At 42.5% G+C, this 17,128-nt stretch overlaps 1 protein-coding gene across 1 annotated transcript in view; it reads right to left on the reverse strand.

The window, feature by feature from the left end:
• Positions 1–17,128, reverse strand: part of PRIMPOL (primase and DNA directed polymerase) — a 1,324,073-nt gene that overhangs the window by 812,526 nt on the left and 494,419 nt on the right. Inside the window, exon 5 of the mRNA XM_044089849.1 lies at positions 5,457–5,726. Coding sequence (XP_043945784.1) covers positions 5,457–5,726 — 270 coding nt within the window. The remainder of the gene's footprint in view (positions 1–5,456; positions 5,727–17,128) is intronic.

The raw sequence follows: 17,128 nt of genomic DNA on the forward strand, positions 1-17,128 counted from the left end.
TCCAGGTCATAAAATAGCCTTTTTCTATTATGGATAGGAGCCACTTGTCTGTAGTGATGTTTTTCCAAACAGGGAGACATCTTGAAATTGAGGCTCTGAGTAGAAGTCTGGGCAGGCCTGCAGGGAGTAGTTTGCTTCCTAGCAGCTTTCCTAGGTCTAGAAGGAGGGGTGGGAGTAGAATGCTTCCTTATAAACAGAGTTTTTGAAGGGTAATTCCTATGGAACTTTGGAACAGGAGAAACAAACACGTGCTTAAGGTCTTGTAACTCCTTCACTTTTTGCTGCAGAGTTTTGAATAAGTCTGCTACTTTAGTCCCAAACAGAACTGAGTTGTCTAAAGGTGCATCTAAGACTTTTGCTCTAATATAATCTGGTAGAGGCTGTAGCCTTAGCCAGAAATATCTTCTAAGGACAGAGGTTGATGCAGCTGACCTTGCTGAGGCTTTTGCAGCATCATCGCTGCACTTAATGGCGTGTCTAGTGACCTGATAGGTTAGGGAAATAAGACTAGACAGTTGAGCTTTGGCAGGAGAATCTGGAATGTCAGACAATTGTTTGTTGGCTTTTTCCAAAAGAGCCAGGGCATACTTGGACATGTGGGTCTGATAATTTATTGCCTTGAATGCCAAGGTAGAAGATGTGTACACCTTCTTCCCAAGGCATTCCATGATCTTGCTATCTTTGTCAGTAGGAAGGAGGGAAGAAGATGGAAGGAGTTTTGGGAGCCTTGTCTGCTGAAACAGAGATAGTGCCTGGGTCAGCAGCAGGGCACTTAACCAAGAATATGGCTCCCTCAGGGACTTTCTAGAATCTGTAAGGCCTGCGGGGTGCAGGAGGCTGAGTGTCTGGGTTAAGAGATGCTGCACTGAATGTGTCAAGAAAAGCTAGCAGTACTGGGGGTATAGCTGAAGGGGCAGGGGAGTCCATCTGAAGGAGTTCATAGCATCTTTTCTGAACTTCTGTCATCTCAGAGGAATCCCATTTGAAATGCTCCCTCATCTTAGCAATAGTCTCCCCAAAGGTGATATCCTCAGCTGGGGAATCTGCTTCAGCAAATTCTTCCTCTGGGGAAGCATACCAACAACTAGTCACCACTCCCACAAGAGGGGACAACATACTAGACCTGATCATTACCAACATGGGGACCCTATGCTCCACACCAGAAGTATATCCCTCATTGGTAAGATCAGACCATAAATTAATTTCACTGGATGTCCACATCCCGACCCCACCCCCAGCCCAGAAAACCACAGTGAAAAACTTCTCAAAAGCGAACTTCTCACTTCTCAAAACTGAAGTGGAATCCTTCAAGGCCCCAGGGTCAGTGGAAACTACAGCCCAAACTGCAGAATCCTATATAAATGCATTCTACTGACATCTCCAGGAATGCATGGATCATGCTATCCCAAACAAAACCAAGACCCAATCATCCAAAGGCAGGCGTCCAGTCTGGTGGACCCCTGCCATAAATAAACTGTACAACAGAAGGAGGAAGCTACTACATGATAGAGCAAAATCCCTAATAGGGAAGGCATCTCTGATCAGTACTAGCAAAAATTACGATCCGTCATAAAATCCTCCAAGGCCAGCTTCGAGAGAAAAATTGCACAGGACACCAAAGACAATCATAAGGCTTTTTCAGTTATGTTAGAAACCTGGGATGCAACTCCCAGACTTGTTCTGAGTTGATTCTAAACGACAAAAAATACAATGAACCCACAGACATCGCCAATATCCTGGCAGACAGGTTCAGTGCAAACTTCTTCCCCCCCCAAAAGAGCAAGTATCTATCCCGGCAGAGGGCTGCCTCCCAAACATCTCAGATGCTCAGGTGAAGGCTGCCCTCTCCAAAGCAAAAAACACTGCTTCCATGGGACCAGATGGCATCCCAGGTTGCGTCCTACATGAACTACAAGAGGAACTAATCCCTCAAATAAAATGGCTATACAATCTCAGCCTCACTACAAGATATGTGCCCACAGAATGGCGTACAGCAACAGTGGTCCCACTCCACAAAGGTGGAGCCTCTATGGACCCTGGAAACTATCGCCCCATAAGCCTGACTAGCTTAGTCTGCAAGGCTATGGAGAGGATCATCATGGAGCTCATAAACAAAGACATTGGGGATCTACAGACACTAGATCCTACCCAGTTCGGCTTTGTCAAGGGCAGATCCTGCCTTTTGAACCTGGTTGACTTCTTTGAAACAGTCACCAAAGCCATAGATGAAGGGAAGGTAGTCCACACAGCCTATCTGGACCTTGCAAAGGCATTTGACACAATACCCCACTCGGGCATCATAGATAAGCTATCCAGCTTAAATATAAACCCCTATGTCACAAGATGGGTCGCAAACTGGCTCAAAGACAGAACCCACAGAGTGAGAGTTGCTGGAGCCATGTCAGACTCAAAACAGGTCACAAGTGGCGTCCCACAGGGTTCTGTCCTGGGACCACTCTTGTTCGGTATATACTTTTCCGAGGTACAGGCAAACGTGGGAGGACTATGGCTCACCAAGTTTGCAGACGACTGCAAACTGGGCCATAATCAACTCTCCAGCTGACACAAACATCCTTCAAAAGGTCTCACAGAGACAGATAACTGGTGCCAGCACCATGGTTTAAAGCTAAATGCCAAAAATGTATAGTCATACCCTTTGGCAAAACAATGTGCCCACAAATTACCACATAGGCGGAAACCCATTAAGTACAGAGAAAGTTATTAGGGACCCAAGTTGATAGCAATCTCTCCTTTGAAAACCACATTGCCAAAGTGGTTAGAAAGACCTTCTACATAGCCCACCTCATCACGAAGGGTTTCACATCTAGATCAAGAGAGGTAATTGTGCCGCTTTATTCATCCCTCATCAGGCCCATCATAGAATACAATGCCCCTTTTGGGATGTACCTTACCCGATACCTGCAGTAATTAGAAAGACCCCAAAAGTATCTCACCAAGTGGATCAAGGGTCTCAAACAGATGCCATATGCTGCTCGGTTAAAAAAACTCCAGCTCTACTCAGTTGCATACCGCCTACTTCGAGGCGATCTATGCCTGACATACAAAGCTATGTCAAATCCAGAATTAATGGACATGCTCCACATCAGTAAATCTAAATCCCTTAGAGCCACACACTCGAGGGACTTGAACCTCAGCACAGAAATAAACAGAACTTGCTGGAGGGACAGGTTCATAACCCAGAGGCTCCATTCGCTCTGGAACAGAATTCCAGTTCATGTGAGGCAGAGCACCTCACTGAATCTCTTCAAGAAGAATCTCGATAAGTGGATGGGGGATCGTAGGTTTGTCCCAGGGATTACTCCTGTGTCACTATTAGACAGAGGCACAGTAAACTAAACCTTAAAAAGGGCATAGTATACTCAAATCAAGGGGTGGCGTAAGCCATACAGAATCGGGCTAGGCTTATAATTGCCCCAGGGCAGATAGCCTAGTATGAACCTATGAACCTATGAAGTGGGGGATGGTAATTGGCAGACATAAAAAAGTGAATCCTCTGAGGAAGACTTGGAGAATTCCTCCATTTCCACCTGAGAAGTGTCTATCACCTGGGACCTAGGGCTCACAGGAGGAGCCGCTGAGGAGGATAAGGGAGTAGCAGGCCTTACGGCAATGACAGCCTTGAACAGACTCCGCGAAAAGACCTGGCAATCACGTTGACTTTCTGTCAGGGGAGAAGTATGCTTTCTCTTTCCCTTCTTTTTGTGAGAAGGCCTAGCGGGTGTCTGTGTCAGGTTAGGCCTGGTGTCGCTTAGTAGTGCATTACGAGAGGGATCCGTCAAGGTGGCCATTGCAAGCCAAGGTTCCCCCTCACCATCAGAAGCAGATGTCTGTGGGACCTCAAGAGGACGTGCCTTCTAACTGTGGTTCTGCGGTTTCCACATCGATACCCACTGTACCCATATCGGCGGCGACCAACTGTTTCTACAGGCCGATGTCAGCCACAGGAGGGACGTCAGGTGGTGGAGGTGTAGCTACAACTTCGGCCTAGAAGTTTTGGCCTTTTTCTTGGGCGGCTCGACAGGCTGACCGGACGGCTCCTCCATATCTAAGGCTAAGTGCTTGAGGCGCTGATTCTCCAGACATATGTTCAACGCGTGCAATCTGCTATGCAGGGTTTTTGGGATGAAGGCCTGGCAAATGTGGCAGGCTTTATGGTCGCAAGAAGGCCCTAGACAAAAGAGGCAGCGCTCGTGGGCATCTTTATGGGGAATCCGATGGCCACATTTGCTTTCCTGGATGACATGAACTCACTGAAGCATGCAGTGACCCAAAAACAAAACATCCCAATGCGGTACTTAATATTCTTGATCCAAAAATCAGTATGGCAGGAATAGCTGACTTTTGACTTACGGCACAGCAGTTCTGAGGTCTGGTACGTGGAGCCGTCACTTTTATGGTCCACATACCTCTAGCCATGTCAGACGTTCCACGCACCTAGCAGTAACTGCAAGCTTTTGAATACTAGCCAGACATTCGGGTAGCAAGAGGAGGAAACCCAAAAGTACAGAATACTGCAACATGAGAATAGAATCAGCAGTTACAGATGGAATATAAATATATGCCAGTGTAATCCTCGTCCCTTGCCAGTAGCCCCTTACTACCAGAAATCTGCCATTATCACTTTTTTTCTCTTCTATCACTACTCGAGCTCATTTAGTAATTAATATAAGAACATTTCTTTTCCTTTGTCTCACATATTCTGTACAATATCAACCTTTTTATTTTTAATCAAAGTCATATGATCAGTTCTTTCCAACTGTGTCTTCTGTAATACTGCTGTTTGCACTCTGCATTTCTTAATACAATTAAGTATTCTTCACTTTTTGTCTTTACCTGTGAAACCATTCACATCCCAAGATATATGGAAAGTGTTGCCATTATGGTAAGAAGTCATTTTTCCCACCTATTATATAAGGCAGCTTTTTTAAGTGTCTTTTTCCACTTTATGTGATACATGCACCCATTAATGTTTAGCAAGTTAATCCTTTACTCAGTGTCTTCTTATCAACACTGGAAGCTATGTCACATTTTCTAAGACTTTTTGCTTTAGTAAAAACCCTCAAACAAAAAAACAAACACACCCCCAGAACCTGTTAACTGGATACAAATGCACAACATAACTATGAACATCTTCAAATAACAAAGTTTAACCCCACTGCTAAGAACACTTGTGCAAAATAGTCCTAACTAATCTGACATTGAGGTTATATATGCTAAGACAGCCTCAGAAACCTTTGATAGTTATACTCTGCAACTCCTTATATAGCAACATTAATAAAACATTCTACTGAAATTTCAATAAACATGGTTTCCAAATCAAACAGAAGGAGAGTTACAAAATTGTTTTCAATAAGATGTTTAATTACCTATGCAACAGAAACTAGGCAGCCTCAGGATTAAGGGTTTAATAACAAAATAAAAAAATAAATATTTACCTAGATCTACAAAAAGATTGCAGAATCCTTCTTTATCTTTCACTAGTAGAAAAGATAAGTCAGTACTTTGCAGATCTGATATTTTTGTTCTTTTCAGTGTTGAGCATGTAGAAGCTTCTTTTTGAGGATGATGTTCCTTTCCAAACTTTGCAAAATCGTATGTTACAGTGGCTGCAAGGACACCGATTTCTTCAGTCATTTCCAAATGATGCATACGATTTGTCTGTAGTTTGCTGATTGCAGGTTGTAAAATACTTTTGACAAAGTTACCTCAAAATGAAAACAGACATATGACATATGAATGACACACAGCCTTGCATAAGATTATTTTTAGTACTGCAAAACATTCAGCAGCTCCATGAACATGAATTTTCTTACTAATTTTCATCCTGTAAAATGTCTATGAGGTGTCAGCTTTGCAATCATTAAAAACTTGCAATAATGTAATTCACACAAAATTAAAAGCATAAATACTCTTACCACTCAACTTCTAGAAAAAAATGGCAGCTCTGGCCTTTAAAATTTGGAGCAGAAATGAGACACGTACAATCCCATCAACAAGAAGCCGATGGCCAAAAAGGGATTCTGAATTTAAAAACAGAAAAAAATGAAAGACTCATCTGTAAGACTGTGGCAAGGAGTTTTAGATAACTCCTTTTTAAAGTTATTTATACTCAGACCTACCAAACACATTCAATTAAGCAGATACAGCACCAATCATAATTCCTTAAATGGCTCCTGGTACCTGCACTCACACTGACTCTAATGGATACCATGGACTATGCTACCTTCTTGCTAGACTTAGCGATTGGTCCATTTTTCTCACATTAGTGTGCTATTTGTCCAGTTAATTCAATGGTCCATTTTTCTAGTTGTACTGTGCCACCGGTCCCTTTAATAGGCCAGTGGCACAATGCATGGTGAGTCGGTTGACTCTGTTTTGATTTTTGATGAGCTCCTCTCTCACTGGCTCCATGCTCTACAAATGGTCCACTGAAAGGGAACAAAATGAAACCTTCAAATGACAAACTAGAGCAGCAGAACAATTATTTAGTCTCCAAGGATGGCATTGACTGTCCACAAGATTACTATAAGTATAAGCTGCAAATCATGAGAATGGATAGATGGATGGATGGATGGATTAGAAAGGACACAAACTGGTTTAACAGTGACTTCCCATATATTTGATACCATGATGAATTTAAATTAGATAAGGTCAGAGACTTCTAAATCTGCGACTTCAGATCTGGACAGGAGCTTTCCAGACATGTGTGTCAAAAATATGACTCACTTCACATGCCTATACAAGACTGATTTGAGGAAGCAGGTACTACATTTTCAAAGAAGACTCTGAAAATTTTGACAACTGTAGATCAAAGTGTATGTGCTGTGTCTTTAAGAGGCATATCAAGGACTGAACGTGCACATATAAATACCAGGCACTTGCTATGTTGCGAGTGCAGCCAGAGAGCATATATGATTGCAGTAGTTAGTTTGTATATAAGTTACTTAAGTTAAAGTCAGTAAATTTCTCCCGTGACGTGTCTGTATATAGTAAAGCTGCTTGAACAGAACCCATGAAGACTCTTCTATTGTGTCCAAAGTAGGAGAGCCACATGGTGTCAGAACCGGGACTGCAGAGAATAATATTCGGGGCCATGAGGTGCAGAGATGACAGTGAAGGTAAACTAGAAGAAACAGGCATGAAAAAGAGCCAGAATAGAATCAAAGGTAATAAGAATTCGCAGAAACTGCTTATTTTATAAAAAAAAAATAAAGCGGAGCATTACAAGGGCACAAACCACCGATTTATTAACTAAAGAAAATGTTTAAAATTAAGATAATTGACAAAACAATCAGAAAAGCAAAAAGAGCAACTAAAGAAAAGTACAATGGGCATGAAAAGAGATTAATCGAGCAAAACAAATATAATAAGGGTAAAAAAGGCACATTAAGTGTAAATAAAGCAAGGCAACTTGATGTTTTTTGGCAGAGTGCTCTGTTTTGGCATAACTACAACTTCATATTATATTAAGGGCATAACTAGAGTTATTCGAAGCATCTCAAAGTGTGTAAAAGTGTTTACAGTGTGTGTTCATTACTGTGCATGTATTCCGAAGTGTTTATATATGTGCAAAGTGCAACTATTTTGTGAAGTACAAAGTATAGCCATTTCAAAAAGTTTCTTGTGCTGGGTGTGACTATTCTCAAAGTGCCATCATTACAGAGTGCTTCTTGCACCGTAAAGAACTGCCTAGCAAGGTACCGCCATTTTGGGGAAATTTCAGTGTGCTGTGTACAGTTTATTAACAAAGTGCAATTACATAGAAATGTTACTGACTTTGAGTTCCTCCTGTCCAGTTCATTCACATTTTGTAGTTATTTGATGTGTTTCTTATACTGGCAAGAGGTGATTTCTTGTAGTACAGTAATTTCAAGAGTATTACAGTGCCTGAGAGACTTATACAAGTTTTGGCATAAATTTCTGGCACATGTGTGTGTGTGTGCATGTGTGTGTGTGTGTGCGTGTGTGTGTTCATGTTTATTTGCAAAACCCTTCACAGGTATGTGTTAATATGGCAAACGGATTTTGAAAGCCCTTACCATTTGTATTTGATCAGAATATTGCAGAAAACTGGAGAATATTTGAGCAAGAGTATGATATTTTTATACAAGCAGCTTATTCAGTTAAAGATGCAAGCACCACGTCATTCATTTTGCTAAACCTAGCTGGGTCAGAGGCCATCAAAAGAGTGTTCATTTGTGTATGCACTAGCAATATATGAGGGAGAAGGTGAAAATCATATTGTTGTACAGGCTGAATCAAGGGAAGATCCTGAGTGTCTGAAGAGCAAGTTCAGAGAAATGTGTAACTCCCAGACAAATATTACACTAGAGAGGCATTTGTTTTACACAAGAGATCAGAAACTAGGGAAAACTTCTGCAGCTTATATAATTGTCCTGAGAAACAAAGCCAAAAAGTGTTGGCTTGGTGACTTAAAAGATGAGTTAATAAAGGACAGGCTCATGTGTGGTATTAACAGTGCTGCTGTGAGAAAGATTTTTCTTCATGACAGTGATTTAACGTTGAGTAAAGCCATTGAGATTTGTCAAATCCATGAAGTGATAGAAAACACACACAAGTATGCTTACGAGTGACAAGACATAATTTCAACAGGCTCCAGAGCAAATGTAGAGAGCATGCAACACGTGCAAAACAGAAGTAGGCCTACTAAGCACATGGCAGCCACAACCCCTGCTGGCTCCTTAAGGAAACCACATAGATTTCCAGCAAGTTCTAAGACTAGTTCAGTTAAAGGAGCATGCATAGTGCAGTACAAGCATGAACTGGGAAAACCCAAGTCCAGCTTTATTGTTAACTGTCGCAATTGTGGTGCCAATCATGAGTCCAAAACAGAGAAGTGCTTACCATTTGGTCAGCAATATCACAAACGTAAAAAATTGAACCATTTTCAAAAGTTTTGCAGATCAAGTAAACCTCACACAGTTGTAAAAGAAATTTCACAATTCACACAAAAAAGCAAGTTGATCAAGTAGACTGCAATTCTGCTTTCTATGTAGATGGTGCATCAGTAATTGGTGAGAGAGTTGATGCAGTGAATTTACTGGCAAAGAGCAAAGTGTTTTGTGCAGTTCAGATCAATGGTAAATCAACAGAGCTTAGACACTGGTTTAAAGTGTAATGTTATATCAGCAGACACATTTGCTAGAGTGAGAACTAATGAACAACTCAATGTGGCCAGTAGTGCGAAACCTGTTGCTTATGGAAGTGAAGAAATTCAAACTGAAGGCTTAGTGATGCTTTCATGTTAATTGGCCAAGAACTGTTACAGCTTGTTATTCTATTTAGTTCGAAGACCAGTACAGTCTTTACTGGGTCTCAAAGACAGTTTGAGAATGAATCTGCTTTCCTTTACCAAGACATTTATCACATAAGTGCATATTCTAGTTCCAATTTTTCTGAAGCCATTTTCTCAGAGTATGTTGATGTTTTTGATGACAAGTTGGGCAAACTTCCAGTTGTGTATTTCATGAAGTTAGACCCAGAGGTCACTCCAGTAGTCAGACCAGCAAGATGAGATCCGATAGCTATGCACGATAAAGTTAAGGCTCAAATGGATAAAATAGTACAGCATAGTGTAATTTGTCCAGTTGCAGAACCAAATGATTGGGTGTCATCTATGGTAGCAGCTCACAAGATTGGCCACTGCCTGGTAAAGGCTGGCTGGCCTAGGGCTTGGAATAAGCACCTCTTTGGTTCTTTTGAGCTTTTTTTTAAATTGTTTCAAGTTTAAACCTTCTGGTACTTAAGACCTACTATTGTGAAGGTTTCTGCTATTTCACACTGAGGAGGGGCACCGACCACAACTCTGATCTGTGATATACAACAATATGTATCCTGTTCTCTTGCTTATTTTTACTTGTTATTGCTTATTCTAACCATTTATTGCACTTTTTATTGTCTGTTGCCTACTTTTTACTGCATTTTATTGCTATAAACCACTCTACTGCAATTGTCTGCCTTACAGGGCCTGTTAAATCACTTTTGTTACTGCCTCACTTTTTGTACAGCTTTTTTAGCTAGTTTCACTGTGTGAAAGGTATTAATTGAAAGTTTTCTCCATTTTTTTAAGTATCTGTTTGTTCTGATTTTCCTGCCAAGGAGTGCATCATATAACTGATTTGTTTGCAGTTAAAAGCATTCTCTAAAGTCTCCTTGTGCCTTTTTCTGTTTAAAACTTTCATTTAGTGTTTTTCTGCTGTGATAAACATTTATGTAGTGATTTCTGCCTAAAATAGTGTAGCTAGCAGCTGTAGCATAGTTCTCCATCCTCCCTCCCTGTTGTTGTCTTGTTCTTACACTTGGTGGCTTTGCAGTTGCCCCCCCCTCCACACTGTAAATTTGATCTGGGACACTCCTCCCAGTCCAGTCTCATTAGCTCAAAGGTAGGTACTAGGCTATCAGCCCTGGGGCCTATATAAGCCTAACCAAAAAGGTTCCTTGGCTTTCGCCACCCAAGAAAATTATTTTCCTGTGCCCTTGTTGAGCAGTGCCACAGAAGTGATTCCTGGGGTGAATTTTCTATTTCCTATCCAAGTTGTCAAGATTTTTCTTAAAGAGTGCCAATGAGGAGCTCATTCTACTTAATACAGAAAGAACATTTGGGAAGGCCAATCCCCTTAGTATTTTAACCTTGAATTATCTTCTGTTCCTCCTTTCTCCCTTTCTACTCTACAAAACGTATTCAGCTACTTTTACAGTATTTGTGTTTCCTCCTCCTACTCTATTACTTCATCTTGCTTTTTTGGCTAATTGTTCTCTAAAGTGTTCAACAACTGCATCTTTTCTGCTGAATTTATTACTGCTTGTTTTTTAGCCTGTTTAGCTCTCCCTGGCCTCTCTCCCTGAGAATCTGACAAATACGGATGGACAATTTCCTATGGTTTCTCCTGCCAGCCTGGTTGATATGGGCATCCTGAGACAGTGTAGCAACTGCCTCATGTATATAGACACTCATCTATTTTTACCACCTATGAACACAATTTGTGAGAGATGCAACTACTTTAAGAACCTAGAGTCTATACTCACAAGCCAGTATATCTGTCACTGAGAAAGTTATCAACACAATCACTACACCACAAACCACTCAACTACACAACAGACACCCACATATGTGGAGGTTATCAACAAAAACATACCCAAACAAAGGAGACCTCAGAGGCAAAAACACACGTGAACTCCACAACCCTCCACACCACATACCATGCACAGTCCACATACCTGTGTCTTGCAACCACAAAAGCCTAACCATAAACCCAACATATTAGTCATACGAGACTCCACTGTGAGACACACAGATGTGCCTCTCACCAGGCTGGATAAGGAGAAAAGTCACAGTTAGTTGTCTGTCAGGTGCCAGAATCTACCATATCACACACGCACTCAAGTCTCTCAACAACAGATACTGTTATGACTTTGTCATAGTCCATGTTGGGATGAATGACTTGAGAAGTACCTCCCTGGACTACATAAGAAGAGAGACATGACTGAGCTCATTGAATGTGTGTCATAGGCAGGTATGTCCCTAGCCTTAAGCAGCCTTCTACCGTCACCCAGAATGATGCCTCAATACAAACAGAAAATGACTGACTTTAACAATTGGCTTAGTCCTTGGTTTCATTCCAGGGGAATTCAGTACCTGATAGCCTAAGAAGACATGATCGACAGACCACGATGCTTTGAGAGAGATGGCCTGCATGTGTCTCACTTGGGCTTCAGACTTCTGGCAAAGGCCCTTGCCATCCTCATAGTGCCTTTTTTAGGAAAAGTCCTGAGGTCGATAAAACCAACATGAAAATTTCAACAAAACCCAAAATAAATGTCATGGCTAAACAATAGGAATCTAAACATGAAACTGCACTCACTGCAAGCATTCTTAACCCTGGAAGATGCCGACATTTGTGCAGTCACAGAAACTTGGTTCAAAGCTGCGAAGAGCACTGCAGCCTTACCTGGTTACTCATCCTATCATACATTCAGACCCCAAACCGTGGGCAGCAAAGCCAAAGGAGGTGGAGTTTCAATAGGCACACATACCTCCAGGCTGGTCAAACAGTATGATGCACAGAAGACACTCCAGGTGCAGTTAACCATTCACAAGACCCCTATTCAAATCATAGCTAGCTACAGGCCCCCAAATTTGACTCAAGATGCCCACTACAGCTATATGGACCTCTTCGAATCTATCAAGATTCAACCCTTTACACTGATCCTGGGCGCCTTTAACTACCCAAACCATATACTAGAAAAACTACTCATGACAGAATGCAAATGCCCAGACATTCTTCAATTTTATCAATGCAAATGCCTTGGAACAGCTAGTAGATACTCCCACAAGAGGTGATAATATTTTGGACTTGGTATTAGCCAACATGAGTAACCACTGCAGCACCCCTACAGTATCATCCTCCCTGTAAGACCTGACCATAAAGTGGTCACTTTTGAAGGTAGCATCTCCCTTGACCCCCCTCTATCTAGGGTCAAACAAAAAAACCTCCAAAGTTGACTACAACCTCCTGAGGGTTGGTATAAACAGCATCCTCCCCCTCTGAGTAGAACTGGCACCAATGTCCAACTCTACACCAAAGTACTATACAAGCACTTGTACAGATGCATGGAATCAGGAATACCTGATGGGAAAAAATCATCCACTGCAAGGAAGAGTAAACCTGTCTGGTGGACATCTGCAATAAAACTATATAACAAAAGGAAAAAACTGCTGTCCAGGACCAAGAAGGAGCGTGTGTCCAATTGGAAGCAATCTCTCCTTAGACTGAACAATCAAATAAGAGCACTAGTGAAATCCACTAAAGCAAACTTATAGAGTACAAATAGGCCACACCTACCAGAGACGATCATAAGACCTTCTTCACATATGTTCGCAATCTCAAAGGAAGCATCCAGATCTGTTCAGAACTGGTGGTCAAGGACACCACATACACAAATTCTGTAGATATAGCCAACCTACTGGCTGACAGATTCAGCAAACACCTCACCCCTCTGTCCCTCCACAAATAGATAAGGATATCCCCAGTACCTGCCCACCTCCCCTTATCTCTAGGGAACAGGTCACCACTGCCCTCTCAAAGGCAAAAAAATACAGCCCCCATGGGACCCAATCACATCCCAGGCTGCATCCTACATGAAGTCAAAAAAGGAAACCCAGCCACTGAGGATGCACAAGCCAGTGCATTTCTTTGTGCTGGTCACAAGCCCGGATAAATGGGGAGGGTTGCGTCAGGAAGGGCATCCGGCATAAAACCTCTGCCAAATTACTTATGCGGAGAACATTTCATATATTTCCATACCGGATCGGTCGAGGCCCGGGTTAACAACGACCACCACCAGTACTGCTAGCCAACAGGATGCTGGCGGAAATTGGGCTACTGTTGGCCGAAGGAGAAGAGGAGGGGGAAGGCATGCCCGAAGGCAGAGGAAGGTTAGGAGTGTAGTAGTGAGGGTAAGAACTTTGAATGTTGGCAGTATGACTGGTATAGGGAGAGAGCTAGCTGATATGATGGAGAAGGAAGGCTGATATATTGTGCGTGCAAGATACCAGATGGAAGGGAAGTAAAGCCAGGTGTATAGGTGGTGGGTTCAAATTGTTCTATCATGGTGTGGATGGCAGGAGAAATGGGGTAGGGGTTATCCTAAAGGAACAGCATGCCAAGAGTGTTTTGGAGGTGAAGAGAGTTTCTGATAGAGTGATGTTTATGAAGCTTGAAACTGATGGTGTAATGATGAATGTTGTTAGTGCATACGCTCCACAAGTTGGGTGTGCGATGGATGAGAAAGAAAATTTTTGGAGTGAGTTGGATGAAGTGGTGGTGAGTGTACCCAAGGGTGAGAGACTAGTGATTGGAGCGGACCTCAATGGGCATGTTGGTGAAGTGAACAGAGGGGACGACGAAGTGATGGGTAAGTATGGTGTTAAGGAGAGGAATGCAGAAGGTCAGATGATTGTGGATTTTGTGAAAAGGATGGACATGGCTGTGGTGAATACGTATTTTAAGAAGAGGGAGGAGCTTAGGGTGACGTACAAGAGTGGAGGAAGATGCACACAGGTGGATTATATCCTATGTAAGAAGGCCAGTCTGAAGGAGATTGGAGACTGTAAAGTGGTGACAGGGGAAAGTGTAGTTAAGCAGCATAGAATGGTGGTCTATAGGATGACGTTGATGATCAAGAGGAGGAGTGTGAAAGCAGTGCCAAGGATTAAATGGTGGAAGTTAAAAAGGGGTGACTGTGAGGTGGAGTACAGGGAAGAGTTAAGACAGGCACTGGGAGGCAGTGAAGAGTTACCAAATAGCTGAGTAACTACAGCAGAGCTAGTAAGGGAGACTGCTAGAAAGGTGCTTGGTTTGACATCTGGACAGAGGAAGGAGGACAAGGAGACCTGGTGGTGGAATGAGGAAGTACAGGAGAGTATACATAGGAAGAGGCTGGCGAAGAAGAAGTAGGAAAGTCAAAGAGATGAAGAAAGTAGACACGAGTATAAGGAGATGAGAAGCATGGCAAAGAGAGAGGTGGCTAAGGATAAGGCATATGGAGAGTTGTATGAGAGATTGGACACTAAAGAGGGAGAAAAGGACCTGTACCGATTGGCTAGACAGAGGGACAGAGCTGGGAAAGATGTGCAGCAGGTAAGGGTGATAAAGGATAGTGAGGGAAATGTACTCACAAGTGAGGAGAGTGTGTTGAGTAGATGGAAAGAGTACTTTGAAGGGCTGATGAATGAAGAGAATGAGAGAGAGAGAGAGAGAAGGTTGGATGATGTGGGGATAGTGAATCAGGAAGTGAAACAGATTAGCAAGGAGGAAGTAAGGACATCTATGAAGAGGATGAAGAATGGAAAGGCTGTTGGCCAAGATGACATACCAGTGGAAGCATGGAGGTGCTCAGGTGAAATGGCAGTGGAATTTCTAACCAGATTGTTTAATGAAATTTTGGAAAGTCAGAGAATGCCTGAGGAGTGGAGAAAAAGTATTTTGGTACCTATCTTTAAGAATAAGGGTGATGTGCAGAGCTGCAGTAACTACAGAGAGATAAAATTGATCAGTCACAGCTTGAAGTTATGGGAAAGAGTAGTGGAAGCTAGGTTAAGAAGGGAGGTGATGATTAGTGATCAACAGTATGGTTTCATGCCAGGAAAGAGCACTACAGATGCAATATTTGCTCCGAGAGTGTTATTGGAGAAATACAGAGAAGGTCAGAAGGAGTTGCATTGTGCCTTTGTGGACTTAGAGAAAGCATATGACAGGGTGCCTAGAGAGGGAGTTGTGGTATTGTATGAGGAAGTTGGGAGTGGCAGAGAAGTGTGTAAGAGTGATATGTACGAGGGTAGTGTGACACTGGTGAGGACTGCAGTGGGAGTGACAATTATGTTTAAGGTGGAGGTGGGATTACATCAAGGATCAGCTCTGAGCCCTTTCTTATTTGCAGTGGTGATGGAAAGGTTGACAGATGAGATCAGACAGGAGGCCCCGTGGATTATGATGTTTGCAGGTGACACTGTGATATGTAGTGAGAGTAGGGACCAGGTTGAGGAGACCCTGGAGAGGTGGAGATATGCTTTAGAGAGGAGAGGAATGAAGGTCAGCAGGGCTAAAACAGAATATGTGTGTGTAAATGTGAGGGAGGGTAGAGGAATGGTGAGGATGCAGGGAGTAGAGTTGGTAAAGGTGGATGAGTTTAAGTACTTGGGATCAACAGTTCATAGTAATGGTGAGTGTGGAAGAGAGGTGAAGAAGAGAGTACAGGCAGGGTGGAATGGATGGAGAAGAATGTCAGGAGTGATTTGTGACAGATGGGTACCAGTAAGAGTGAAAGGGAAGGTCTACAAGAGAGTAGTGAGACCAGCTATGTTATATGGGTTGGAGACGGTGGCATTAATGAAAAGGCAGGAGTCAGAGCTGGATGTGGCAGAGTTAAAGATGTTAAGATTTGCACTGGGTGTGACTAGAATGGACAGGATTAGGAATCAGTATATTAGAGGGTCAGCTCAGGTTGGACAGTTTGGAGACAAAGCAAGAGAGGCGAGATTGCGTTGGTTTGGACATGTGCTGAGGAGGGATGCTGGGTATACTGGGAAAAGGATGCAAAGGATAGAGCTACCAGGTAAGAGGAAAAGAGGAAGGCCTAAGATAAGGTTTATGGATGTGGTGAGAGAGGACATGCAAGTGGTTGGCATGAAAGAGCATGATGCAGAGGACAGGAAGAAATGAAAACAGACGATCCGCTGTGGCAACCCCTAACGGGAACAGCCGAAAGAAGATGATGACTATTTGGGAATTATCATTTGTAGCAATGTTTCCAAATTTTCCACATTTGCAATGTTTTCGCCCATACCTGTGTTTCCTAGATCTAAAGGGTGGTCTACATTTTTTCTGTTTTTTCTGGGCTGGGGACCCCTGAGTGAGCCCATACTCAGTTTCAGTAGCAGAGGATTCCTCCCCCGAGGTGCTGCTATAGTCAGTTTTAGATTTCTTTAAAATAGATCTGGGTCTCTGACTCCTAGGTCTAGCCACCCTATGATCCCCATCAGAAAAGGTAACATTCTTCTTAGTGATAAAGGGTTTGCCTTGTTCATAATTCATCAAGTCCCTTTGGAACTTATGTAGTTTTTTGCTCCTTAAATTTTTCTCCATCACTAATAGATCTTTGGATAATTTGTGGAGACATTCTTGATGTAATGTCTGATCCTCATATGCAATAATTTCCTCACAAATATGTTGGGTTTCTGTAATATTGGCCAGAAAGTACAGTTTTGTACCTACCATAAATGTAGATGTCTGAGAGGAATGCATCTGCAGTCTTTACAAATGGGTTGTCCTGTCGTCAGGCAGCCCTTATTCCAAAGTCTGGGTCTGGGTATAAAGGCATCAGCATTTTCCTCAGTGTTTCTTGCCCCAGATGCCAGGTGCCCTCTTGGATGGCTAAATTTGGATAAATGCCAACGTTTCCAAATAGTAGAGAGCAAACACATAAAATAAGCATGTATGTACATATATACAAACAAATACACCATAATAGATCAAAACCAAGCTAGCTGAAGATTGGCAAATACCCTAGGAGTACCTCAGAGGGGAAG

The sequence above is a fragment of the Protopterus annectens genome, chromosome 12.part0 (genome assembly GCF_019279795.1).
Source record: "Protopterus annectens isolate FY-2018-M chromosome 12.part0, PAN1.0, whole genome shotgun sequence".
In the NCBI taxonomy this organism is placed as follows: Eukaryota; Metazoa; Chordata; order Ceratodontiformes; family Protopteridae; genus Protopterus; species Protopterus annectens.